At 41.4% G+C, this 26,206-nt stretch overlaps 3 protein-coding genes across 3 annotated transcripts; 2 read left to right on the top strand and 1 right to left on the bottom strand.

The window, feature by feature from the left end:
* The first annotated feature begins 228 nt into the window (after window positions 1–228).
* Window positions 229–8,462, top strand: cilp (cartilage intermediate layer protein, nucleotide pyrophosphohydrolase). The gene is made up of 9 exons (XM_086288677.1): window positions 229–337; window positions 1,104–1,235; window positions 2,209–2,262; window positions 2,412–2,681; window positions 2,822–3,004; window positions 3,111–3,413; window positions 3,532–3,640; window positions 3,724–3,872; window positions 3,972–8,462. The coding sequence occupies exons 2-9, from the start codon at window positions 1,172–1,174 to the stop codon at window positions 6,332–6,334; spliced, it is 3,495 nt and encodes a 1,164-aa protein (XP_086144803.1). The 5' UTR covers window positions 229–337; window positions 1,104–1,171; the 3' UTR covers window positions 6,335–8,462.
* On the bottom strand, window positions 7,076–11,958 carry eif3jb (eukaryotic translation initiation factor 3, subunit Jb). Its single transcript, XM_086288690.1, has 8 exons — window positions 11,820–11,958; window positions 11,584–11,672; window positions 9,338–9,395; window positions 9,147–9,244; window positions 8,962–9,058; window positions 8,286–8,456; window positions 8,105–8,178; window positions 7,076–7,919 (listed from the first exon to the last, which is right to left on the bottom strand). Exons 1-8 carry the CDS (start codon window positions 11,830–11,832, stop codon window positions 7,791–7,793), a joined length of 729 nt encoding a protein of 242 aa, XP_086144816.1. The 5' UTR covers window positions 11,833–11,958; the 3' UTR covers window positions 7,076–7,790.
* A 6,816-nt stretch (window positions 11,959–18,774) lies between these two features.
* LOC147339075 (uncharacterized) lies at window positions 18,775–23,796 on the top strand. The gene is made up of 3 exons (XM_086297794.1): window positions 18,775–19,793; window positions 22,395–22,766; window positions 23,778–23,796. The coding sequence occupies exons 1-3, from the start codon at window positions 18,937–18,939 to the stop codon at window positions 23,794–23,796; spliced, it is 1,248 nt and encodes a 415-aa protein (XP_086153920.1). The 5' UTR covers window positions 18,775–18,936.
* The last annotated feature ends 2,410 nt before the right edge of the window (window positions 23,797–26,206 follow it).

The following is a 26,206-nucleotide window of genomic DNA, read 5'->3' as shown; positions in this document are numbered from 1 at the left end:
ATTAACACCAGCATGTGTTGGTCAGAACCTCTGAATTTCCCATCTTATATATGTAAGACTATATAATAGCTGTTGTGCATCATGGCTTTTATAAGAAATGTGATGAATTATAAAGATATTAGTGCAAAGATACTGTGGCACGCTGCCACAGAGGGAGGGGAGGGGGTGTTGGCTGAGGCAAAGAGGGAAGAGATATAAAGGAGACATGAAGGAGTGTGTTGAACCAGAGGAGGGAAGAACTGAAGAGGAGGAAAGAAATGTGAAACAGAAGTATAACGGGAGAGAAAAGAAGGACATTCTAAGAGAGAAACAAAAACTAAGCTCAGAACAGAGAAAGGTAAGTAAAAATCAGTTTACTGGGCTACACAAATTCATGTGTCACAAGTCTGTTACTAACTGCTGAGACTGCACAGAGATGTGGCAACACTACATCAAAGTGAGCAGCTGTACTTATGGCCGATGTTGGTTGATTATGTTACAGAAAGTGGAGGGTTTATTCAAATTCCAGAGCTTGGAATTTAACTAGTGCCATTTGTGACTGGAATCAGGTGTCTTACCTGTAGCCTTATTCCGGGTTAGTCTTGCTGATACAAGTTTTACTATTAGTCTTTTTTTCTTCATTTCCTTCAACCCATCCATCTCAAGCCTAACTAACGTGTTGTTTCATTAACACTTTCTCTGTTCTTTCATCTTACAAGCAAAGGTGACAAATTAGTCTGCAGTGTACAATTTTTAAAGTGTGCTAATCTGAACCTTCTGTGTGGAGATTTGGACGGTGAGGCCAGTGTTTCAACAGTGGATGCACAAATGTTTGAGTGTTCCCCTGACAAATACTGATGACTAACACAGATGTGTAATCTGAGGGGGAAGGGGGGCTCTGTCCAGCCATGTTTGGGGGGGGGTGTTTCATCCCAAAAGCTAAAAAGATCAAATGTATAATGGTGAATATACTTAAGGACAAATTTTCAATCTAAACATGAACTATTATTTTATTACTTTTGGCAGCTAATGCAATAAGTCAGTTTGAGTGTCAATACATATTTTAAAATTTGGATGGTTTTATCAAACGCTGCTAACATGAAACACTTTTTTCTCCACTGAAGTTCCTTGTGAGAAGCACACATACCAGGGGTGAAAGTTCAAGTGTCAAACGTGGCAGAAGAGTGTGAAAATGTCGCTGAGGTGTCTGTTCATTTTCTTGGGAATCACTGCAGCCACTGTTGTTACAGCTCAAGGTGGGTCTCTCACAAAAAGCTCCTTTTGTCATCATTTGAGTAAAAAGATGATTAAAGAAAAGTTACAAAGCATCACAGCCAGCACGCATTCGCGCATCGTAATGCCGTGTAAAGAGTATAGAGTGCAGTGATTTGCAAACCATTTGATTAGCATGATTGATGACAATGTATCAAATCGTAAACGTTTTTCAAAGTTTTGTGCGGGAAAAAAACCTTGATGAAAGCGAAATGCTTGATAAAAGGATGTGACTGCCAAGTTCAGTAATGCTAAAAACATGTGGTGTGTAGTTTAAACTGCAACTGGTCAGTGATTGGGTACTAAAAAAAAAAAAAAACTAGAGGCAGAGTCTTTCACAACTAAAGATGGGGGGCCGGAAGGCTTGACAACTCTGTGAAAGACTGCATGTTCAGAATAACGTTTCTCAACATAAAATTACAAAGAATTTGGGTGTTTCATCTGGAGTCTGTAAGAACATTGACAGAATGTGGAGAAATCTCTGGCCAAAACCACTGCTCAAATGTCTGTGATGTTTAGTATTTCAACAGGCACTGTACTGAACACAAAACTGATTCCGCAGTAAAAATCACTGCATGGTCTCTTACTCTGGCACCAACATCCACACTCAAACTCACTTAAATAATCTTTCTTTCCCGTTCTTATGGGCTGTTTAATAAAGTTTTAAATTTTTTAAATACATTTTAATTCAGTTAATAATTAAGTTTTAACTTAAACTTCAGTTTTCCACTTAAGTGGAAATGAAACATTACATGTATAAAGGCAAATTGACACTACTGAGCCCTGCTCTCAAAAACTGACATAGATGTAACTCTATGTCTGTAAAGCTAGATTTAATGCATAAAAGCTCAAGTTTTTCAAATATGTTTAGCGCCATCTTCTGTCAATATGGAACATTACATCGCCATGACAAACGTGACATGAGCTAATCAAATGTTTGTGATATGTCCTTTGCAGGATCATGGAGACAAAGTGGCAAAGAGTCTAGTTCTGCTGTCTACCAAACAGAAGGTAACTTTTGTTTCTTAAAAATCCAATAAATTTTCTGACTGATATAAAGTGTTCTTTCTATCGTCTTAAGTTTTATGAGATATGTTGAACACTGTAACAATGAGGTGCTATTAGGACCATATTTATTTCCGCACTCTCTTTGCACATAGATAACTATCAGTGGTCGACATGGTTCAATGTTGATCATCCTGGAGGCCGTGGAGATTATGAACAGCTGGATGCCATTCGTTTCTATTACCGTACCCGTGTATGCGAAACTCCAAAGGCAATCGAAGCCAGAACCACTGAATGGATCCCAGCGCGTGAAACTGGGGAGACGGTCCATGCAGACCCGACTGTGGGCTTCTGGTGCCTGAATGAAGAGCAAGGTCCCCAGCTCAACTGCTCCAACTATGCAGTCCGTTTCCTATGTCCAAAAGGTTTGGCCATGAACATTTTTTTTCTGTTTGCCTCTGTGCAGTAAAAAAGATCTATTTTTTTTTGTTTGTTAAATTTTTTTTTTCATAATCTAAGTAAAATTACTTTTCAGAGTACTTCTATTTTTTTTTCTTTCCCCCAGCACATAACAGTATTAACATTCAGGGAACCTGGGGACCATGGTCAGACTGGAGCCCATGTCCTGCCCTCTGTGGCCAAGTGGGGGTGCAACTTCGCCATCGAAATTGTCAATCTGACTCGCTGCTGTGCAGTGGGCCAAAATTAGATGGGAAAGCATGTAATGGACCTGAGTGCCCAAAGACAGGTGAAAAAAAGGCTTAATTAGGCTACACAGATAATAACATAGCACATATATGCAATTACAAATTTGTTACTAATAAACTTTTTCTTGTTTTTATGTTACTCCTTAGCTTGTTCCCTGCAGTGTGTGATGGGGCAAGCAAACTCTGACTGTGAATGCATGTGTGAAGAACACACAATGTTGGGTTCTGTACGCAGCACTGGTGGTCTCGTCGCCAAAGGGGCCGCCATCCTTCGCTCTGGCAAATTCCTTACCCTTACAGACCACAATGGACATTTCCGCATACCCAATATCTGCCCTGATGGCAACACAACCCTGACTGTCAGGCTCAAGGGCCATGCCCCCCTTGATGTTGTTGTGCCCAAGAGCAGTGAGCGTACCTCTGTCCTCAGCGTCCAGCTAAAAAGAGCCGGTAGATGTCTATAGAATTACTTGTGGATCCAAATATGAAAGAATAATTCTGACCTGCATATTTACTAAAGTACAATCTGTTTAACATGTAGAGGTAATATTTTATTTCTGTTTTTTAGAGAAACTTCATGTGTTGAGCAATCCTGAAAGCAAGGTCAGGAGGGCAGGACAAAGTGCTGCCTTCTGCTGCAAAGTTGCAGGAACGCCACAGCCGGATGCATACCAATGGTAGGACTAATTATATTGGAATTTTAGATAGTAGACATGTTGAACTCCTATTGAATTATTTCATTTGTTTTGTCAACCAACAGGTTTCACAATAACACTCTCATGGAGAAGGAGTCAGAAAGCACCTTGGTCATAAGAGATCTGCATCCAGAGCAGTCTGGAGAATACTACTGCAGAGCAAGTGGTCCAACTGGAGCCATTAAGACTAAAACAGCTACTCTCAGGATCTTAGGTGCAGTATTAATTAAGTGAAAACACGTGCTGAATACACAGAAGTGAGAATTTTAGTATACGCAAACTAAATCATTTTAATTTCTTCATCTAAACACAGGCAGAGATGAGCATTCATGCAACCCTAAACCTGAATCCCACCTCATCCGCCTTCCACACGACTGCTTCCAAAACAGTACCAACTCATTCTACTACGATGTGGGCAAGTGTCCCCCAAGTAGATGTGCTGAACAGCTCGACAATGGTATCAGGTGCAAAGACAAAGTGGCTTATTGCTGCGGTGTGGCAAAAATGGAGGAAAGACAGCTAACATGTCAGGGCTACCAACTGCCCACCATGGTGGTGACCAAGTGTGGCTGCCAGAAATGTGTGGACACTAAGGCCATTGTGCATGGTAGGGCCATTGCTGCAGACAATGGAGAACCAATGCGGTTTGGTCATATTTTTATGAATGGAGTCAGAATTAGTCGTACAGGCTACAAAGGAACCTTCTCTATCCAAATCCCCCAAGATACAGAGAGGCTAGTATTAACCTTCATGGACAACATGCAGAAATTTGTCAACACCACAAAAGTGCTTCCATTTAACACCAAAGGTGGGGCTGTTTACCATGAGATAAAACTTCTCAGAAAAAAAGCCCCTGTGACAATCAGCTCCACAGAAACCAATACTCTTGAGCTTGGGGAGGTAGAGAGCCAGGAGCCAATGGTTCAAATCCAGATTCCTCCCTATTCCTTCTACAAGGAAAATGGCGAAGTCTTCACGGGTAACGTCAGTGCTAGTGTAACATTTCTCGACCCCAGAGACATCTCCACAGCTGCCGCAGCTCAAAGTGATCTAAATTTTATCGGAGATGAAGGTGATACCATGCCACTGAGGACCTATGGCATGTTTTCAGTTGACTTTAGAGGTGAAGAAAACAACGAGCCACTGAATGCAGGTGAAGTAAAAGTTTCACTGGACTCTGCTCAGGTTCAGATGTCAGAGCACCTCAACACCATGAAGCTGTGGTCACTGAACCCTGAAACTGGTCTGTGGGAGGAGGAGGGGAGTCTGCAGGTGGAGAAGAAGAAAAGAGGCAAAAGGGAGGAGAGAACATTTTTGATTGGTAACATGGAGATCAGAGAAAGGCGACTGTTTAACTTGGATGTCCCAGAGAACCGTAGGTGTTATGTGAAAGTTCGGGCTTTCCGCAGTGAACGGTTCATGCCCAGCGAGCAGGTGGAAGGAGTTGTGATCAGTCTCATAAATATGGAGCCCAAAGCTGGCTACTCCACCAATCCCCGTGCCTGGGGCCGATTTGATAGTGTGGTCACTGGTCCCAATGGAGCTTGTCTTCCTGCTTTCTGCGATGAACAGAAAGCTGACGCCTATACCGCCTATATCATGGCCAACCTCGGTGGAGAGGAACTGGAGGCTGTCCCGTCTGCTCCCAAATTCAATCCCAACCTCATTGGAGTGCCTCAGCCTTACCTTGGTAAACTAAACTACATGCGATCTGACCACGAGGACCCCAGAGTGAAGAAGACAGCATTCAGCATCAATGTAGCAAAACCAAGCCCCAACACAGCCGAGGAAGGTAACGGACCAGTGTACCCATTTGAGAACTTGAAAGAATGTGAGGAGGCCCCATTTAGTGCAGCACACTTCCGGTTCTCAAGAGTCGAAGGAGATCGCTACGATTACAACACAGTGCCCTTTAATGAAGATGACCCCATGAGCTGGACGGAGGATTACCTAAGTTGGTGGCCCAAGCCTATGGAATACCGGGCCTGCTACATCAAGGTCAAAATCAACAGCCCGCATGAGATCAATGTGCGGTCCCACAACATGGGCGGTACCCATCCCAAGACCGTAGGCCAGTTGTACGGCCTTCGAGACACTCGCAGCATTCGCGACATGGACCAGACATCTGTTTCAGCAGTGTGTCTGGAATTCAAGTGCAGTGGGATGCTGTACGATCAGGAACGTGTAGATCGTACACTGGTGAAGGTGATCCCACAAGGAAGCTGCAAGAGAGATCATGTCAACTCAATGCTTCAGGAGTATTTAGTCAACCACCTGCCCCTAGCTGTCAACAATGACACCAATGAGTTCACCATGCTGGCGCCTCTTGACCCTCTGGGCCATAACTACGGAATTTATACGGTGACAGACCAGGATCCCCGCACAGCCAAAGAAATTGCACTTGGCCGCTGCTTTGACGGTACTTCTGACGGCACATCTCGGGTCATGAAAACCAATGAGGGCATAGCGCTAACGTTTACCTGCGGAGACCGTGAGGTTACACGCCAGAACGTCTTTCAAACAATGCAGCGCTCTCAAGGTCAGACAGTAGGAACAAACATCGTGAGAGGGGAAAGCAGGCAGAACCGGCGCCGGCAGAGGGCAAACGCACCACGCAGCAGTCGTAGACGTAGCACCAGAAACCCTGAGGGAAAACGTACAAAAGCCAGAAACTAGACAAGAGGAGACCTAGGAACATCATGAAGACCAGACGATGACTTGCTAAAATGAAACCAGATGGTGTTAACATGTTTTTGTTTATACATCCATAAATATCCCCCACCCCCACTTGAAGAGTAACTAAACTGTTATGCTAATTTCTTGCATCTTCATCTCAAGGAATATGTAATGTTTCTTCCTCTCACTTTACATTACTGTGGCAAATATTTACTTGAAAATGTAAATAGAGTATTTATTACACAAGTATTATCATCTTTCCAACTGTACTATAAACAAGGACAAAAACAATATTTTTTTGACCAGTGATTTATTAAATTAGATGCTTATAAAACACTGCAGATGCTGTATCTTCCACATTGTATGTATCCAATTGTCCATGTAACATTTAAACTGGTCAACTGCTTAAAAAGAAAAAGAAAAAAAAAAAAAAAAAAGACAGGAGAAAAACTCTCCTTTCAGCCAACTGTAGCCCATATGAAGACATGGTGGGGTGAAGCCCATAAGCCCCCGCTCCTCATCACACTTGATACAAGCCTGCAGAAGCAACAATTAGGAGACCAGTTGTAGCAAGTTAATCCACTTGCCTGATCCATACTTTTTTTGCATTAGTAGAAATCAATTAGTAATTTTCTGTCATGCACAAAAAACAAAACAAACAAACAAACAAAAACAAAAAAAACTAAGTACTGTTTGCTCCATATTTTCAAGGATATTCCAGAGATATCAAGAGAATGGCTGTGAGGTTTTAAAGTCACATTTATTATACTTCTCTATCCCTTTTATCTTACAGTGAATGTTGTGTGCTCTCTGCAAGCTTACAACTACTACGTTCATATTGCGTCAGTCAACCTTTCCAGAAATAAAGATGAATAATGGACTGAATAATTGTCTGCATTTGGCAACTGAAGTTATAGATACTATATACACTTGCCTGTAAGAAAATCATCCACAGGTAAGTGAGACCTATAATATATACATGACATTCTGTTTAAAGGATTTGCATAGAACCATGTGTTTCTATGTCACTAGACTTATAACTGCAATACTGCATCTGACATTTTGACAGGAGCAACATTTAATTTAAAAAGAAACAAAAAAAAAACAAAACAAAAAACAAGCCCTGCAAAACTCAGATAACAGCAGTTATGGTAGTATTCTCCGTTGTAGCTGGGTCGAGCAACAGATTCCGCGTGATTTGTTTGTGAGTTGAGGCTGAATGAGAGAGAAAAGGCAATTCCATTTGCATGGAAGGAGAAAAGAAGAAGAAGAAGAAAAAAACCGTGAGTGGCGAGACTGGATGCTCCCTGGTATAGTCCCTCTGGTCACTGAAGCAAAATGAAGGGGGCAAGACACAGTTCAGATTTTCCAGGATGGCACTGGACAGCATGAGAAGGTACAGCTGCATTTCTGACAGTCGGGAGAAGGGGAAAGGGCAGTAGTGATGAAGCCAGTGTCACATGAAGTCCTCATAGTCTTGGGCGTAGCCTCCATCAAACGCTGCATAGTCAAGGTCATCTTTGAGCTGTGCTTTCAAACCACCTCCAGCTAAGACCCCCTTCTTCTTCTTTTTTCCTTTGTTTTGCTGTAGAAGGCAAATAAAAGCGACTTAAACTAAATACATATATATTTGAAAACGACTATATAACTACAAACTTTTGCCAGAGTTTACTTTTTATGATTGGACATCGAGTAAGTATTGGGTGAGTAGCACCCCCTGCTGAATAGAAACTTAATTAACTTAATAAATGCAAGCATGCAGTCACTTACTTTTTCTTGTTTCTGTTTTTCACTAAGTAGGACTGACAGGGAATTACTGATTTTCTTCAAGTCATCTACTTCCACTGTAAGAGGAAGAAAAATAAGTAGTTATTGGACAAGCCCAGTGCATTTTTAATTTAAGACAAGTGTAATAAAAAATGTTCAGTAAAAGCAGGAAAAAAAGACTTACATGAAATACAAAGTTCCCGAAACAATGACTCCAAGAAACTTGAATAATGCACAGATTTTTCAAACTGGGTTATCTTTTCTTTTAGCATTTTTTCAAACTCTGTGAAGTCTTCTTTGGAAGATGGACACATGGCATCAATTCCAGTGACACTGTTTGAAGTGCTGCCAACACCTGAAAAATATTTAAAGGTCACCATTACATACATTAATCACAACAAGATGAACAATATCAGGTCTCAAAAATCCCATATCTGTAGTATATACTTTTGTTAGACATGCGGCAGTTTAAAAAACACAGAGTCTACAGCATCAGGACCACAAAACACAAATATTTTCCTCAAATCACAGCTTTCCCAAAGCATGTGTAAAGATCTTACTTAAAGCTTCAGCTTTTAGAGTCCACTCTAAACATTTTACAGATAATAGAATGGTGCATTGTTCCTTTGGAGGTGAGGTATAGTATGTGGCATCTACAGCAGGATTACTGGGACATCTGTGTAAAATGTAAAACCCAAACAAGTATTTAAGCCTTTTAAGTCTTAGTTAAATGTTAACTACAAGCAACAGCGACTAATGTATTGCAAACTAAATGTATTGCATCAGTTATACAACCTGATTTTGTGGAAGACCTCATATTCTTGATAAAAAAAAAGTTTCTACACCTGATCCGGTCTTACCAAAAGCATCTTTTGCTAGCTCCAAGTCTGCGTCTTCCTGTAATTTCTTCACTCTTAATTTTTCTGCCAGCTGTTCTTCAAGAGTGAGCTCGTCTTCCTGTAAATAAAAATGTAAGAGTTAAGATATTATTAGAGATAAACGAGCATAGAGTCAGAAGGTTTACAGATGAGAAAGTGGGACTTACTTCTTGCTGTTCCACTGCCTCCTGTTGTTTCTTCTTCATCCGGTTTTCTTTCTCTTTTATCTTTTCACTAAGCTTTTTCTTTTCAGAAACCTTTGGTTCTGCAAATTAAAATAATGACATAAGAAACATAAAATCATTCAGTAATCAAGTATAATCCATTAGTGAAAGGCAAGCGGTACTGGAGTACAAACCTGGTTTCTTCACATCTGTTTTTTTCTCTTCATCTTCTTCATCATCGTCCCAGTTGTCCTGTGAACACAGAACGTAATGTGTGTAATTGTTGCCTTTTTATTAATATCTATGCTAGAAGTTATAAATATATAGCCAAAGATGTACAATATAACCAAAAATAAACAAAACAAAAAAACAAACAATAACAATTTTTTTCTGAGCAACATCTTAACACCTACAGAGTTAGACAACTTTACGAATGTAAGTTAGTTCAAAGGCTGCAATCAGTCAGAATTTTTATTTTAAAATAACAAAAAATCTAAACTTTTTAAAACTAAAATGATCAGTTATCGACATGCAACAGCTGCCACTTCATTTTCTGAAGATGAATAACTTTTGTTCTACCTCTTGTTCAAATTATTCTAGTCCTGATTACACTGGTGCAGATGTATATAAGCTGGATCGATCAATGTTACTGATCCAACAAGGGTAATAACTGTGTTACAGTACCAGGATAAAGAATAAAAATAGTACAGTCTACAGTCAACTTAAAGTACCACATGCACACAGTGAGTGCTTAATACTGTGTGATAATGCAGAACTTGTATATATTAAACAGTGGTTAAGAATCAAAAAAATATAACAACATTAAAGCTTAAGATTCTGTAATTCATGACAATGAGTTACGAGTTATGACATCAGTGTTAATTTATTAATTTTATCCTTTTTGGCTGCTACCTCAAAGCACACTGTGCGCTGTCGATCTTACGTGCTGCACAATAATGTATAATATTTAGTATTTACTGTTATATTCACATAGATCATTGTGATGATGTCGTTTATTATATTGCTCTCTTTTTCTTTACTTGTTTTCTCTTTTTTCTTTCTCAACAGGTGATCCAGGTGATTGATATATGCATTTGTCTGTTTGTTTTGTTGGTTTTTGCCCCTTATCACCATCCCTCTTCCCCGCCCGTTCCCCTATAAATTATTAATTTATAGGTGATGACTCTTCAGACATCACTTGGGTTGTGATCCTGTAGATTGCTGTCTTATATTAAGATCCACCTTAAGTGTCACTACAAATAAATGTAATCCTATCCAAGAAGACACTAATTTCTAACTGAAATATCCAATACTTTAAACTGTGAATTACTACACAATAAACATTTGACAACCGGCCTGTTGCATTTCCAGCAGGTTATGAACAACAACAACAGCAGCAGCAGGATGAAAGTCGCCTGGGAATAAATGTAATTATCTTGAGTAAAAATTAACTTTGTGCTATTGTCTTATTTCCACAAAAATCTTAACCCTTCTTCCTAAACAATGACCATTTTGTACTACAGTGGACATAAAACCACCAGGCTCTTCAGTCTGGACGCCATATGCGACAGAAAACGGGAGAACTGAAGAGGCCTCTGCCAGCACTTTCCACAGGATCAATTATCTGAGGCTTCTGGACAGAGACCGTGCCAGCTTTCACATAGCAGCCACCTGTATTACGGTATCAGCTGAACAGCGGCTTCCTACTGCCTGCTGTAAAGTCGGAAAGTTCCAGGCCTAGTTCTTGGCTGAGTTGAGTCATCAACCCAATGGATGATTTAATCTGAATGGGGCTAAAGTTGGTTAGCACGCTAACGCCGCCTCATACTCAACGTGACTCAAGCTGTGGGTTTGCCAGAGTAGACATAATTATGCTAATCTCCAATAATCGTTTAATGTAACTAAATCTGTGTAATAATGGGATGGACCTGTATATTAGGAACACATGACCAAATCACTCAATACTGAGGTTACCCAACATTAAAGCTTATTTACAGACGCAACAATACACGAGAGCTAGCAGACTAGCTAGCTCAAGTGGCCCGTCCGGTGAGAGATTTGCTTCAAGCACCGCTATCAAAATTCATGACACCAAGAGAAGTAGAAAACACTACTAACGTCCAAAATTTGATTAAACCCATAAGTATGAACTGGCACGCCATTATTCAGTTTGTTAACAATACGTTTGAATGACTGAAACTCGAATACCAGCATACCGTTAGCTGAGCTAGAGTTTCCAGAGGCTGCCTGTTGGAGCCACATGAGTTAGCATAAAGCTAACAGGGGTTCGGAGGTTCGGACTGACAGGCGACGAGAAACCACGACGAAGCGTGGCATTACATCCTATCGCTTTCTCGGTCAGCTAACAGCTCGCAAACAACCGGTGGCCGATTTTAAAAAGCGGCTCAGACTGTACCGAGTGTTCGTCACGATATTGTACCTTAACATCTTCATCTTCGTCCTCGCCTTCCCATTTGTCCAGCGCTGCCGCCTTTTTAATCGGTTCCTCCGGCTCGAAGTTGTCAGCGTCTGTAAAAACAACAACATGAGAGTCGTTAGGTCAGTCCACATCTGACACCCGGAGTTAACAATGAGAGGTGTATTAGGCCCTTAAAACACCGAGTGCGACAAGTAAATGTTGTACAGATAGCCATCCTTCCCAACTTAGTTTCTCACCCCAGTCCGCCATGTTGGCTGTGTTGCTTGTGTTTGACAGGCTCGCTGTACAGTCAGTGCAGCAGCCCGTTGGCCACGTTCAGAAACAGCTCCCACCTTCTGGGCGGCACTCCGGCCTTATCTAATGTCCACGGAGCACTTTCAGCACAACGACCCCGATATAACTAATCTCATCACGCCTTTATTTATTTCAATTGTAAACATGAGACGCTACAAGCTAGCTGAAGCCAAGTTCCACACATTTTTAAGTCGAGCATTGTAAAATAAATGTGTTAAAAGTACATTTTACATAATTCTTACATAAAGAGTCAAAACCTATTCTTAATCTCTTTTGGATACATTTGGATACACTACATATTATTTTAATCGAAGAAAAATAATTAATAATAAGCCTTAATTTTAACTGAATCTCATAAGGGAGTATAATAAAGTATATACATTAAAAATAGTTTTTAATCATTCTTGTGGAGAAAGCGCAGTGCCTCAGATGTATGATATTGATGGGAATTGAAATGGAAATGGTGATCAATAATTCCTCAGCGATATATTAAAATAAATAATATTTTTGAAGGAGCAAGGTTGAGCTGGAAAGGATGTGCAGCAGGTTAGGGTGATTGAGATAGAGATGGAAATGTAGTAATGAATAAAGTTTGCTGAGAAAGTGGAAAGGCTACTTTGAGGAGCTCATGAATGACGAAAATGAGAGAAAGTTGAGGATAGATGGAGGACAGTGAATGAGGAAGTGCAGAGGATTAGTAAAGAGGAAGCAAGGAAAACTATAAATAGGATGAAGAGTGAAAAGGCAGTTGGTCCAGATGACATAACTGTGGAGGAGACATCCAGGAGAGGGGGCAGTGGACCAGATTAGAGTGTGAGAGGATGCCTAGGGGATGGAGAAGAATTGTACTAGCACCCATTTTTAAAAATAAGAGTGATGTACGACCCCTAAATGAAGCAACTGAAAGAAGAAAAGGAATTCTTTATACGACCCTTGCAAATGTGATTAATATCCAATTACCTATTGCAAAAAATCTAGTTTCATACACTCTTTCTTTTTTTTTTTTTTTTTTTTTTTTTTTGGCCTGTCCCGTTTGGCTCTTTTGCCATCAGAATTGTTGTCTAAAGGCAAAGAAAGATGCCCAACGGATTTACTTTACCAAACTGACCATCCCAGCCTTGCCGTAATGGTCCATTACCTATAATATCCAATTACCTATTGCAAAAAATCTAGTTTCATACACTCTTTCTGTTTCATCATCAGTGATCATGATTTTGACTTCATTCCTTATTTGTCTGTTACTAAATATGATAAGCTTTGTTTTGATCTGATTTATTGCTAATTTCAACTGTATTCAGAAGCTATTCCAAACTTTTTCCACGGTATAAACAGTTTAGAGCCCTCCTTGTTGAACCTCACAATGAAACCGGAGTTATTATTTATTTGCACACAGTGGTATCTATCAATGTGGTAGCTATTTAACCAATGTGCCATCCCGTTGATACCGTTATCTCCGGTTTTATCTTTAGTAATCTGTCATCTCTAGTGTCAAATGCTTTTTGAATGGTGAACAGAACTGTGGGTAAGACTCAGCTCTGTTAACAAGCAATAAAGCAATAAAAAGAGTCAATCAGAGGTAGATTGGTTCAGTTTATTGATCATTTAGATTCATTTTAATCACACCACCAATTGTGCACAACAGTACAAAACTCACAGCAACAACAGATCAAAGTTGATCAATACTAATACAATCAGGCCCTACTAAGTATTGTTTTGTAATCAAGATAACTCAAAATAGACAGATATATAGAAAGTGTTATCACTATTACTCACATAAACCTATAGTTCCCCAAAAATAAATAACTTTGTACAACAGATTTCTCTCATAATAACTGCACAACAATTATATTCTAACCTTTATCATTTTTAAGTATTATTTCTAGGTATGGCATCCCTGAGAAGGATATATATGGGACAGTGTTTAGATAGGTTTGTACAAAAATAAATAAATAGTCTAGGATCTGTGGGTATTAGATAGACTTGCTGATTAAAACAAACAGCTCCTACTCTCTCAAACTGTTAACTTTGTTCTTTCAGTGCTAAATGTTGATGGTAAAGTAATAGTTATGCAAGATCAATTACAGTGTTGGTAAAAAGAGTACGGAAAGCTTTAAATGCTGTTTATTTCAAAGAAATACAGCATTGCGCAGAAAGACAATCATCATGTGGATGAGGGGGTCTCCTGATTCGGCTGGGGTGAACGAGGTCATGTGTCAGGGCAGAGCAGGACGGTCAGCAGCATCAGCAGTCCCAATAAGAGACACAGGGGGCTGTGGCTCAACGCCAACCCCAGTGACCTCCCTACAGGAATTCAGCAAAAGCATTACAAATGTAGAGCTATGCAAAAATATAGTTCAGGCAGATTATCTGACTTAGAATATCATTAACAAAAAAAATAATCACAGTGAAAAATGACAATCACATCACTGTAGGCACTCTCTTCACACCTAGAGTATCCATGCATAGCATATCCAGCAAGGCATAATGTTCATAATCTCAGTTAGAAAAGAAAGCACACTGGAAACATCTAGAAGTACAATGAGAACAAAGTGCTGAAACCAGCAAGCAAACAACAGCAGCTATTGTCAGCCTTGATTTTGGGAGTCAAATTACAGTAATAATTTATACACTCACAGGTCACTTTATTAGGTATAGCTTGCTAGTACTGGTTTGGTCCCCTTTTGCCTTCAGAACTGCCTTAATTCTTAATTCCTCACAGATTTTGGTCTATACTGACGTGATAGCATCACACAGTTGATGCAGATTTGTTAGCTGCACATCCATAACGCGACTCTCCAGTTTTACCACATCTCACTGGTGTTCTACTGGATTGAGAGCTGGTGAACTCCTCCTACTGGAAACTGCCATCAGAAGATTGTACACTGTGGTCATAATGGGATGGATGTAATGAGCAACAGTACTCAGTCAGACTGTGGTGTTTAAATGATGCTCACATGGTACTAAGCGGCTCAAAGTGTGTGGAAAAAATGGGCAACAGGAGCAGAAAACAACTCTTGTCAGCTAGGAACAGAAAACCGAGGCTAAATTTCACACTGGGTCATCCAAAATTGGACAAACAGATTGGAGGGTCACAATTTGGCTTAAAAAGCATGGAAACACAAAAACGATTGTTGGTTCACTGTGTTCAAAGTTCAGGCTGCTGGTGGTGTGATAGATATATTTCCGTACCACACTTTGGGCAGGTTAGTACCAGCTAAGCATTGTTTTAACAACACACGCCTACCTGAGTATTGTTGTTGATGTGTCATGTTCATCCCATTATGACCACAGTGTAATGCACCATGTCACAAAGCTGAAATCATCTCAAACTGGTTTCTTGCGCATGACAATGAGCTCACTGCACTAAGAAACCCTCCACAGACACTAGATCTCAATCCAATTGAGCACCATAGCTGGACTGGCCATCGGGCATACCGGGCATTTGCCCGGTGGGCCGCTGGCGATTTTTTGGATTTTTTTAGGAAGGGTATATATAATGAAAGGTGTTGGATTGGCCAATTGGTCATGATCGACTCTGGGCTGGACCAATTACAGCCGAGGAGGCCGGATGCACCCTCTCCCTTGTTTAGCAATCACGTGATTTTCGCGCATTGCATGCCGGGAACTCGTGGCAAAACAATCCAAGCATTTGCAGCACCGCAAAACGTTCATTCTCCGGTTCCAATGCCTTCTTGTTTTTTCTTTGACGTACAAAAAGGAATGTACAAAAACAAAAGGAGAACAATGCCGGTCCGTACAAAGACAGACTCGACGAAAGGACAAAGAAAAGATACGAGGAAAAAATCAAAGGAGTGAAAGGGTTAGACCCTTACGAGCACACAGAGTGGACAAAAGACGTTAGCGTGCTGCCCAACTTTCACCACGCTCATATTTATAATCATACGGTTCTTGGAGTGAGTGCATACACTCATGAAGTTTAGTAACTTCAGGTCACTGCAACAAGCCCAGGTACAGTTTACCGACGGATGGGTACAGGACCTTGAAATGCACCGTGTAGAACGAAAGACCATCGTACAAACAAAGGTAAGTTTACCAGTCTCACAAATCGTCTCATAGATACACATTCGTTAACCGTTTATTACCATAACCTTTGAGCTCAACGGTAATTAATTAGTAGTGGAAATAATTTCTGGTAGCATTACAGAAATGTAGCAGTGACAATAATATTGTATGCTGTAATCGCACTGGACAATTAGTGATACAAAACAACTGTTTTATCCTGTGAATAAAAGTATATATTTTTGTCAATGTACCATGGTAATAACAGAAGCGAAACGCAATATTGTGTCAGGACAATTCACTATTTATGCACAATAAACAAAGGAGCATAGCGCAACAATTTCTGTTCAGCGCCAGACTTGCTTGTAACCTATATCACCAATTATGTTAAGAAAAATGACGTATTAACTACTACAAAACTCTGACCTTTGTGGGAATGCTTGGAGCAGACTAACAGGTGAGCTGGAGTGTTGTGAGACGTTATATTTGGTATATCCAGACCATCCACCGCGGTAAAGTGAGCCGTCATTTGTGAGCCGCGGTCAAGCCAGCCGCCTCCTATCCGCCGCATAAATTTCCTTGCGCTTTTGCACCAGTCTTTACGGTAGCGCCTTTTCGCTTTATGTGCCGATTGAAAGACTATACCCGCGCGCGCACAAATTACAATGTAGCAGCCCGATACAGTCAATACAATTATGGAAATGTCAGAAATTCATTAAAAATCATCCTGAGTAGTTGAGGTCCAACTTTCAACACATCCCCCCTCTGGGACACCTACTGTACCCGTGTGCCAAGTTTCATCCAGATTTACTGTAGAATTCCTCAGAAATTAATGGAAACATTTATTCAATCTAATACAGCCAATGCACTACAATTGTGTCAATTTTCAAAAATTCATTAAAAATCATCCTGAGTAGTTGATGTCCAACTTTCAACAGATTCCTTCTCTGGGACACCTACTGTACCTGTGTGCCAGGTTTCAGCCAGATTTACTGTAGAATTCCTCAGAAATTAAAGGGTACTTGTATTCAATGCAATACAGCCAATACACTATAATTATGTCAATTTTCAAAAATTCATTAAAAATCATCCTGAGTAGTTGATGTCCAACTTTCAACACATCCCCCCTCTGGGACACCTACTGTACCTGTGTGCCAAGTTTCATCCAGATTTACTGTAGAATTCCTCAGAAATTAATGGAAACATTTATTCAATCTAATACAGTCAATACAATAGAATTATGTCATTTTTCAAAAATTCATTAAAAATCATCCTGAGTAGTTGATGTCCAACTTTCAACACATCCCTCCTCTAGGACACCTACTGTACCTGTGTGCCAAGTTTCATCCAGATTTACTGTAGATTTCCTCAGAAATTAATGGAAACATTTATTCAATCTAATACAGCCAATACACTACAATTGTGTCAATTTTCAAAAATTCATTAAAAATCATCCTGAGTAGTTGATGTCCAACTTTCAACACATCCCTCCTCTAGGACACCTACTGTACCTGTGTGCCAAGTTTCATCCAGATTTACTGTAGAATTCCTCAGAAATTAATGGAGACATTTATTCAATCTAATACAGTCAGTACAATAGAATTATGTCATTTTTCAAAAATTCATTAAAAATCATCCTGAGTAGTTGATGTCCAACTTTCAACAGATTCCTTCTCTGGGACACCTACTGTACCTGTGTGCCAAGTTTCAGCCAGATTCACTGTAAAATTACTCAGAAATTAATGGACATTTATATGCAATTCAATACAGTCAATACACTACAATTATGGAAATTTCAGAAATTCATTAAAAATCATCCTGAGTAGTTGAGGTCCAACTTTCAACACATCCCTCCTCCGGGAAACCTGCTGTACGTCTGGGCCAAGTTTCAGCCAGATTTACTGTAATATTCTTCAGAAATTGCAGGGAACTTATGTTCAGTGCAAGAAAGGCTGAAAGACGACCACCACTGAACAAGACACACAAGCTGAAACGTCAAGACTGGGCCAAGAAATATCTCAAGACTGATTTTTCTAAGGTTTTATGGACTGATGAAATGAGAGTGAGTCTTGATGGGCCAGATGGATGGGCCCGTGGCTGGATTGGTAAAGGGCAGATAGCTCCAGTCTGACTCAGACGCCAGCAAGGTGGAGGTGGAGTACTGGTTTGGGCTGGTATCATCAAAGATGAGCTTGTGGGGCCTTTTCGGGTTGAGGATGGAGTCAAGCTCAACTCCCAGTCCTACTGCCAGTTTCTGGAAGACACCTTCTTCAAGCAGTGGTACAGGAAGAAGTCTGCATCCTTCAAGAAAAACATGATTTTCATGCAGGACAATGCTCCATCACACGCGTCCAAGTACTCCACAGCGTGGCTGGCAAGAAAGGGTATAAAAGAAGAAAAACTAATGACATGGCCTCCTTGTTCACCTGATCTGAACCCCATTGAGAACCTGTGGTCCATCATCAAATGTGAGATTTACAAGGAGGGAAAACAATACACCTCTCTAAACAGTGTCTGGGAGGCTGTGGTTGCTGCTGCACGCAATGTTGATGGTGAACAGATCAAAACACTGACAGAATCCATGGATGGCAGGCTTTTGAGTGCCCTTGCAAAGAAAGGTGGCTATATTGGTCGCTGATTTGTTGTTGTTTTGTTTTTGAATGTCGGCGAGGATTCCGCACGGCACTCCCCTCCATTCACCTCGCGAATCTCCGCTCTCTTCCAAACAAAGTCGACGAATTACTGCTCTTAAACCGGACTAACAAGGACTTTGCACGCTCTGCTGCCCTCTGCTTCACTGAAACCTGGCTCAGTGAGCGAGTCCCAGACGCTGTCTTAAATCAGCCGGGCTTCCAACTTCACCGGGCGGACCGCGAAACAGAGCTCTCAGGGAAAACAAAGGGTGGTGGAGTCTGCTTCTACATTAATGAAGGTTGGTGTACTGATGTCACAGTGTTACAGAAACACTGCAGCCCACACTTGGAAAGTTTTCTCATCAACTGTAAACCTTTTTATTCACCGCGGGAGTTTTCTTCCTTCATGCTGGTCGGAGTTTACATCCCTCCACAGGCCAACGCGAACAACGCACTGTGCGAGCTGGCTGACCAGATTACTACCCTGGAGAGGAAATTCCCGGATTCCTTTACAATTATTCTTGGGGATTTTAACAGAGCAAACCTAAACTACGAACTCCCTAAATACAGACAGCATATAGACTGCCCCACCAGGGACAACATCATACTGGATCACTGCTACACCACTCTAAAAGATGCCTATCGCTCTGTGCCCCGGGCAGCTTTGGGACATTCTGATCACTGCATGGTCCATCTTATTCCAGTTTATAGGCAAAAACTCAAACGTGCCAAGCCTGTAGTCAAAACTGTGAAGAAGTGGACTAACGCAGCAAAGCAGGAACTGCAGGACTGTTTTGACTCCACTGATTGGACTGTTTTTGAAGCTGCATCTGAGAACCTAGATGAGCTCACGGACACTGTGACATCATACATCAGTTTCTGTGAAGACGTGTGTGTGCCAACAAAGACCTTTTGCACATACAACAACAATAAACCATGGTTCACTCCTAAACTCCAACATCTTCGCAAGGCCAAGGAGGACGCCTACAGAAGTGGTGACAGGGTCCTGTACAAGCAAGCCAGGAACACACTGACCAAGGAGATCAAAGCAGCTAAAAGGATCTACTCCCAGAAGCTGGAAGAACGGCTCTCAGCCAACGACCCTGCATCAGTGTGGAGGGGCCTGCAGGAAATCACCAGCTACAGACGCCCCCCACCCACTATTGAAGCAAACAAAGACCTGGCCAACGAGTTAAACACTTTCTATTGCAGGTTTGAGACGGACAGACTCCCACGCCCCACCCTCCCCTCCCCAGGGACATTGCTTCAGACATTGACCCCCAACACACCTTCCACCTCTCCCCCCTTCACCCTGCCCCTCCCCAATCAAGACTCAACGACCACCCCCACCCTCCCCAATCCAGACTCAACGACCACCACCACCCTCTCCATCCCAGACTCAACGACCTCCACCACACCTCTCACCCCCCTTTCCTCCTCCCTGAAACTAAGAATACACACTCAGGATGTGAGCCGACTATTCCAGAAACAGAAGCCCAGGAAAGCCCCCGGACCAGATGGCGTCTCACCCTCCTGCCTCAAAACCTGTGCTGAACAGCTGGCTCCCATCTTTACTCGCATCTTCAACAGATCCCTGGAGCTGTGTGAAGTTCCCTCCTGCTTCAAACGCTCCACCATCATCCCTGTTCCCAAGAAACCCACCATCACAGGACTGGATGACTACAGACCTGTCGCCTTGACGTCTGTGGTCATGAAATCCTTCGAACGACTGGTGTTAGCCCATCTGAAAGACATTACAGGCCACCAGCTGGACCCTCTGCAGTTTGCCTACCGGGCAAACAGGTCAGTGGATGATGCAGTGAACATGGGGCTGCATTACATCCTGCAACACCTTGACCGCCCGGGAACTTATGCCAGGGTCCTGTTTGTGGACTTTAGTTCGGCTTTTAACACCATTGTGCCTGAACTTCTTTCCTCCAAACTCTCCCAGCTCAGCGTGTCACCAGCTACCTGTCAGTGGATCACCAGCTTCCTGACAGACAGAAAGCAACAAGTGAGGCTGGGGGAGATCACCTCTGAAACCCGGTCCCTCAGTATTGGTGCCCCTCAAGGATGTGTCCTCTCACCACTACTGTTCTCCCTCTACACTAACGACTGCACCTCCAATAACTCTGCTGTCAAACTCCTAAAGTTTGCAGATGACACCACTGTCATTGGCCTCATTCAAGATGGTGATGAGTCTGCATACCGGCAGGAAGTTGAGCGGCTGGTACTCTGGTGCAGTCAGCACAATCTGGAGCTGAACACTCTTAAGACTGTAGAGATGACAGTGGACTTCAGGAGACATCCCTCAACTCTGCTCCCCCTCACCATATCAGACATCCCTGTGTCGACTGTGAAGATCTTCAAGTTCCTGGGTACAACCATCTCCCAGGACCTGAAGTGGGAGACCAACATCAACTCCATCCTCAAAAAGACCCAGCAGAGGATGTACTTCCTGAGACAACTGGGGAAGTACAGTCTTCCACAGGAGCTGCTGATCCAGTTCTACACTGCGGTCATTGAGTCTGTCCTGTGCTCCTCCATCACAGTCTGGTATGGAGCAGCCACTAAACAGGACAGGAGCAGACTGCAGCGGACTGTACGGGCAGCAGAAAGGATCATCAGCGCCCCCCTGCCCTCCATCCAGGATCTGTACCTCTCAAGAACCAGGAAACGGGCAGGGAAAATCATCGCAGACCCCTCACACCCTGCACACAGACTTTTTGATCTGCTGCCCTCTGGCAGACGGTACAGAAGCCTGCAGACCAGGACCACCCGACACAGGAACAGTTTCTTTCCCCTCGCCATCTCCCTTCTTAACAGTTGACCTGTCACACTGCTCCCACTGCCAGACTGCAACTGCACCGTATGTACATTTTGTAGTATTCATTCCACCTCATTCATTTCTGTATTTTATGTATATAAGTTTAGATTCGTTATTTATAGTTGGTTTACATAGCTTTGTGTATGTATGTGTAATGTGTATATATAGACACTTATATGTGTGTGTGTGTGTGTGTGTGTGTGTGTGTGTGTGTGTGTGTGTGTGTGTGTGTGTGTGTGAGATTTACATTGCTGTGCTTGAGAGCCACCATCTACCAGAACCAAATTCCCTGTATGTGTCTGCACATATACTTGGCCAATAAACACGATTCTGATTCTGATTCTGATTCTGAGATGTATATTTGTGAATGTGGAGATGTTATATTGGTTTCACTGGTAAAAATAAATAATTGAAATGGGTATATATTTGTTTTTTGTTAAGTTGCCTAATAATTATGCACAGTAATAGTCACCTGCACACACAGATATCCCTCTAAAATAACTAAAACTAAAAACAAACTAAAAACTACTTCCAAAAACATTCAGCTTTGATATTAATGAGTTTTTTGGGTTCATTGAGAACATGGTTGTTGTTCAATAATAAAATGATTCCTCAAAAATACAACTTGCCTAATAATTCTGCACTCCCTGTAGGTCTGTTGACAGAGCTCTGTACAGGTCTGCTCGAGCTGACCTGAAAAGGGGTCCCACCTGTCCAGCAACAACACATGGCATGGAATAATAGACATCATAAACCACAGAGGCAGAACTGTGAAAACAGAAAACCTGAGTGTGCAGCTAGCAGAGGACATAAACAGCTTCTTTGCCCGCTTTGAAACACCACAACAGCAGCATTCATCTGCCTCAGCCCTGCTCCCATCCTCATCCTCACCTGGTTCCTGCACCGCTCCATTCACTGTAACGGAGCACGATGTCAGATGAGTGTTCCTAGCAGTGAACCCCAGGAAGGCGTCCAGACGGAATAAGTGGTAAAGTGCTAAGACCATGTGCCCACCAGCTCACCCTCATCTCCACCAGAATCTTCAACCTCTCACTGGATGAAGCAGCCATCCCATCCTGTCTAAAATCAGCCACAATCATCCCAGTACCAAAGAAGTCTCCCATCACCAGCCTGAACTATTATTGCCCTGTGGCCCTCACACCGGTAATCATGAAATGCTTTGAGAGACTAGTCCTTCAGCACACCAAGGATTACCTCCCCCCAGAATTCGACACCCACCAGTTTGCATACCGTGCAAACAGATTCACAGAAGATGCCATCACCCTCCACTCGGTGCTGAGTCACCTAGAACAGCGGCAGAGCTACGCCAGAATGCTCTTTGTGGACTACAGCTCACCCTTCCACCACTCGCCCATTGAGAGCCTACTAACTTACTGCATCACAGTATGGTACAGCAGCTGCACTAAGGCGGATAGAGCCACCCTCCCAGCATGTTTGCAATGAGTAGGAGATGCTCTGTATCTCACTGTACAACTGTATAGTGACAAAGGTATTGGGTTCTTTTCTAAAAATTGCTATAAACAGAGGAACCCAAACTGATGAAAAGTGGCGAATATTTTTTTTCAAATGACTATTTTTAGTGGATTTTTGATATAGAAGCAGAATGACAGAATGTTAAAAGAAGTTACTTTTAGTCATTCTAAGCTGGGCATTGCATTCTCTGGCTGTTCAAAGCCATGGAACTTTAGACTTTCCAAGCAAATAATGATGGCCATACTGATGTTCTTTTCAGTACATTTTACTTTATGTTCATTTTCATTTTTATGATGTTTCTATTTTTACATAATTCCTCCCACATAGCAAAATTGGTATGGCCTGGATCTGTCCCACACAATGTGCTTACACATGGCCTGCGTACCGCAAAGAATGACGGCCCTATGGTGGCCCAGATCTGGTTTACCAGAGGTGGCCCACACATGAGCCAGCACAAGGCCAGTTGCAGACACACTGCTGGCCCTGTGCTGGCCCAGAACAGTTTCAGCTCTGGCCCCAGATGTCAGCCTAATGTGTACCTTAGCCATGTAAGCCATGTAATAACAACATGTGCTGGAACATAATAGTGCAAAAGTAACATGACGAAACTCTGTTCAGACAGTGAATGGACTGATTCTTATACAGCACTTTTTTACTCACCCATATTACTCAAAGTGCTCTATACAACATGTCACATTCACCCAATCAGGCCAAATGTGGCATGCCATCACATAAACAGTGCCATCTTACCATGCCAGAAGTCAGCCAGCAGTGCCGGCTTGACACCAGATCCAGGCAAGACCCGTCTGCTATGTGGGATGACTTGTTCTTTTGGCATTTTAGTTGTGGATTATGTTTGGACTGTGTCTCTTGCCCTTTCAGTATTGTTTCCTTGTGCTTCTAAGTGTCCCTTTGTTTCTTTTTAGGTTATGTAGTATGGGTTAGAGATATTTTGTATGTTGTTTTTGTTTAATAAATCCGCCTTTTGGATTATTCCCTGATGTGCCTGAGTTCTGTTATTTAGTGTCACTTTGAAAGGACACACATCCAGCATTGACATATAATTGTTCTTTCAATTTTTGATAAAGATTACAGTGAATTGAGATGTAACTTGGCCCAGAGGTACAGTAGGACGCCCAGAGTAAGAAAGTGTTGAAAGTTGGACCTCAACTATTATGGATGATTTTTAATGAATTTTTGAAATTTCCATAATTGTAGTGTATTGGCTGTATTGAATTGCATATAAATGTCCTTTAATTTCTGAGGAATTTTACAGTGAATCTGGATGAAACTTGGCACACAGGTACAGTAGGTGTCCCTGAGGAGGAATGTGTTGAAAGTTGGACATCAACTACTCAGGATGATTTTTAATGAATTTTTGAAAATTGACACATTTGTAGTGCATTGGCTGTATTAGATTGAATAAATGTTTCCATTAATTTCTGAGGAATTCTACAGTAAATCTGGATGAAACCTGGCACACAGGTACAGTAGGTGTCCCAGAGAAGGAATCTGTTGAAAGTTGTACATCAACTACTCAGGATGATTTTTAATGAATTTTTGAAAATTGACATAATTCTATTGTATTGACTGTATTGAATTGAATAAAGTACCCTTTAATTTCTGAGGAATTCTACAGTAAATCTGGCTGAAACTTGGCACACAGGTACAGTAGGTGTCCCAGAGGGGGGATGTGTTGAAAGTTGGACATCAACTACTCAGGATGATTTTTAATTAATTTCTGAAAATTGACACATTTGTAGTGCATTGGCTGTATTAGATTGAATAAATGTCTCCATTAATTTCTGAGGAATTCTACAGTAAATCTGGATGAAACTTGGCACACAGGTACAGTAGGTGTCCCAGAGGGGGGATGTGTTGAAAGTTGGACATCAACTACTCAGGATGATTTTTAATGAATTTTTGAAAATTGACATAATTCTATTGTATTGACTGTATTGAATTGAATATAAGTTTCCTTTAATTTCTGAGGAATTATACAGTAAATCTGGATGAAAATTGGCACACAGGTACAGTAGGTGTCCCAGAGAAGGGATGTGTTGAAAGTTGGACATCAACTAATCAGGATGATTTTTAATGAATTTTTGAAAATTGACATAATTCTATTGTACTGACTGTATTAGATTGAATAAATGTTTCCATTAATTTCTGAGGAATTCTACAGTAAATCTGGATGAAACTTGGCACACAGGTACAGTAGGTGTCCCAGAGGGGGGATGTGTTGAAAGTTGGACATCAACTACTCAGGATGATTTTTAATGAATTTTTGAAAATTGACATAATTCTATTGTATTGACTGTATTGAATTGAATATAAGTTTCCTTTCATTTCTGAGGAATTCTACAGTAAATCTGGATGAAAATTGGCACACAGGTACAGTAGGTGTCCTAGAGGAGGGATGTGTTGAAAGTTGTACATCAACTACTCAGGATGATTTTTAATGAATTTTTGAAAATTGACACAATTGTAGTGCATTGGCTGTATTAGATTGAATAAATGTTTCCATTAATTTCTGAGGAATTCTACAGTAAATCTGGATGAAACTTGGCACACAGGTACAGTAGGTGTCCTAGAGGAGGGATGTGTTGAAAGTTGTACATCAACTACTCAGGATGATTTTTAATGAATTTTTGAAAATTGACACAATTGTAGTGCATTGGCTGTATTAGATTGAATAAATGTTTCCATTAATTTCTGAGGAATTCTACAGTAAATCTGGATGAAACCTGGCACACAGGTACAGTAGGTGTCCCAGAGGGGGGATGTGTTGAAAGTTGGACATTAACTACTCAGGATGATTTTTAATGAATTTCTGAAAATTGACATAATTCTATTGTATTGACTGTATTGCATTGAATACAAGTACCCTTTAATTTCTGAGGAATTCTACAGTAAATCTGGATGAAAATTGGCACACAGGTACAGTAGGTGTCCCAGAGGAGGGATGTGTTGAAAGTTGGACCTCAACTATTCAGGATGACTTTTAATGAATTTTTGAAATAAACATAATTGTAGTGCATTGACTGTATTGCACTGAATATGAGTTTACTGTGATTTCTGAGTAATATTACAGTAAATCTGGGTACAAACTGGCCCAGAGGTAAAGTAGGTGTCCGAGAAGAGGATTGTGTTGAAAGCTTGGCATCAACTTTTAAGAATGATTTTTAATGAATTTTTGAATATGCAACCAGACTGTCACGATGGCTGTATTGAGCTGTTCCATTGTAATTTGTGTGCGCGCGTGCGTGTGACTGTTCACGCGCGTGCGTGTGTGCGCGAGTCTAGGCTTTCAATCAGGATATAAAGCGAAAAGGCGCTACCGTAAAGACTGGTG

Source organism: Aulonocara sp. 'chitande type north' Nkhata Bay, linkage group LG1, assembly GCF_057382095.1.
Source record: "Aulonocara sp. 'chitande type north' Nkhata Bay isolate Kocher_YH1m ecotype deep benthic linkage group LG1, A_spYH_male_GT1.1, whole genome shotgun sequence".
Lineage (NCBI taxonomy): Eukaryota > Metazoa > Chordata > Actinopteri > Cichliformes > Cichlidae > Aulonocara > Aulonocara sp. 'chitande type north' Nkhata Bay.
This window is presented reverse-complemented; position numbering and strand designations above follow the sequence as displayed.

Excerpts from the sequence above, each read along its gene's own strand:
- eif3jb (XM_086288690.1), bottom strand. Across the intron at positions 9,059-9,146 it reads AGGCAGTGGAACAGCAAGAA|GAAGACGAGCTCACTCTTGA; the intron begins GTAAGTCCCACT and ends TTTTATTTACAG. Across the intron at positions 8,179-8,285 it reads TCGGGAACTTTGTATTTCAT|TGGAAGTAGATGACTTGAAG; the intron begins GTAAGTCTTTTT and ends TTCCTCTTACAG.
- LOC147339075 (XM_086297794.1), top strand. The coding sequence starts at position 18,937 with ATGCTGGTCGGAGTTTACATCCCTCCACAGGCCAACGCGAACAACGCA. Across the intron at positions 19,794-22,394 it reads CTCCCCTCCCCAGGGACATT|AATCTTCAACCTCTCACTGG; the intron begins GCTTCAGACATT and ends CATCTCCACCAG.
- cilp (XM_086288677.1), top strand. The coding sequence starts at position 1,172 with ATGTCGCTGAGGTGTCTGTTCATTTTCTTGGGAATCACTGCAGCCACT. Across the intron at positions 3,005-3,110 it reads ACCTGAGTGCCCAAAGACAG|CTTGTTCCCTGCAGTGTGTG; the intron begins GTGAAAAAAAGG and ends GTTACTCCTTAG. Across the intron at positions 3,414-3,531 it reads CGTCCAGCTAAAAAGAGCCG|AGAAACTTCATGTGTTGAGC; the intron begins GTAGATGTCTAT and ends TCTGTTTTTTAG.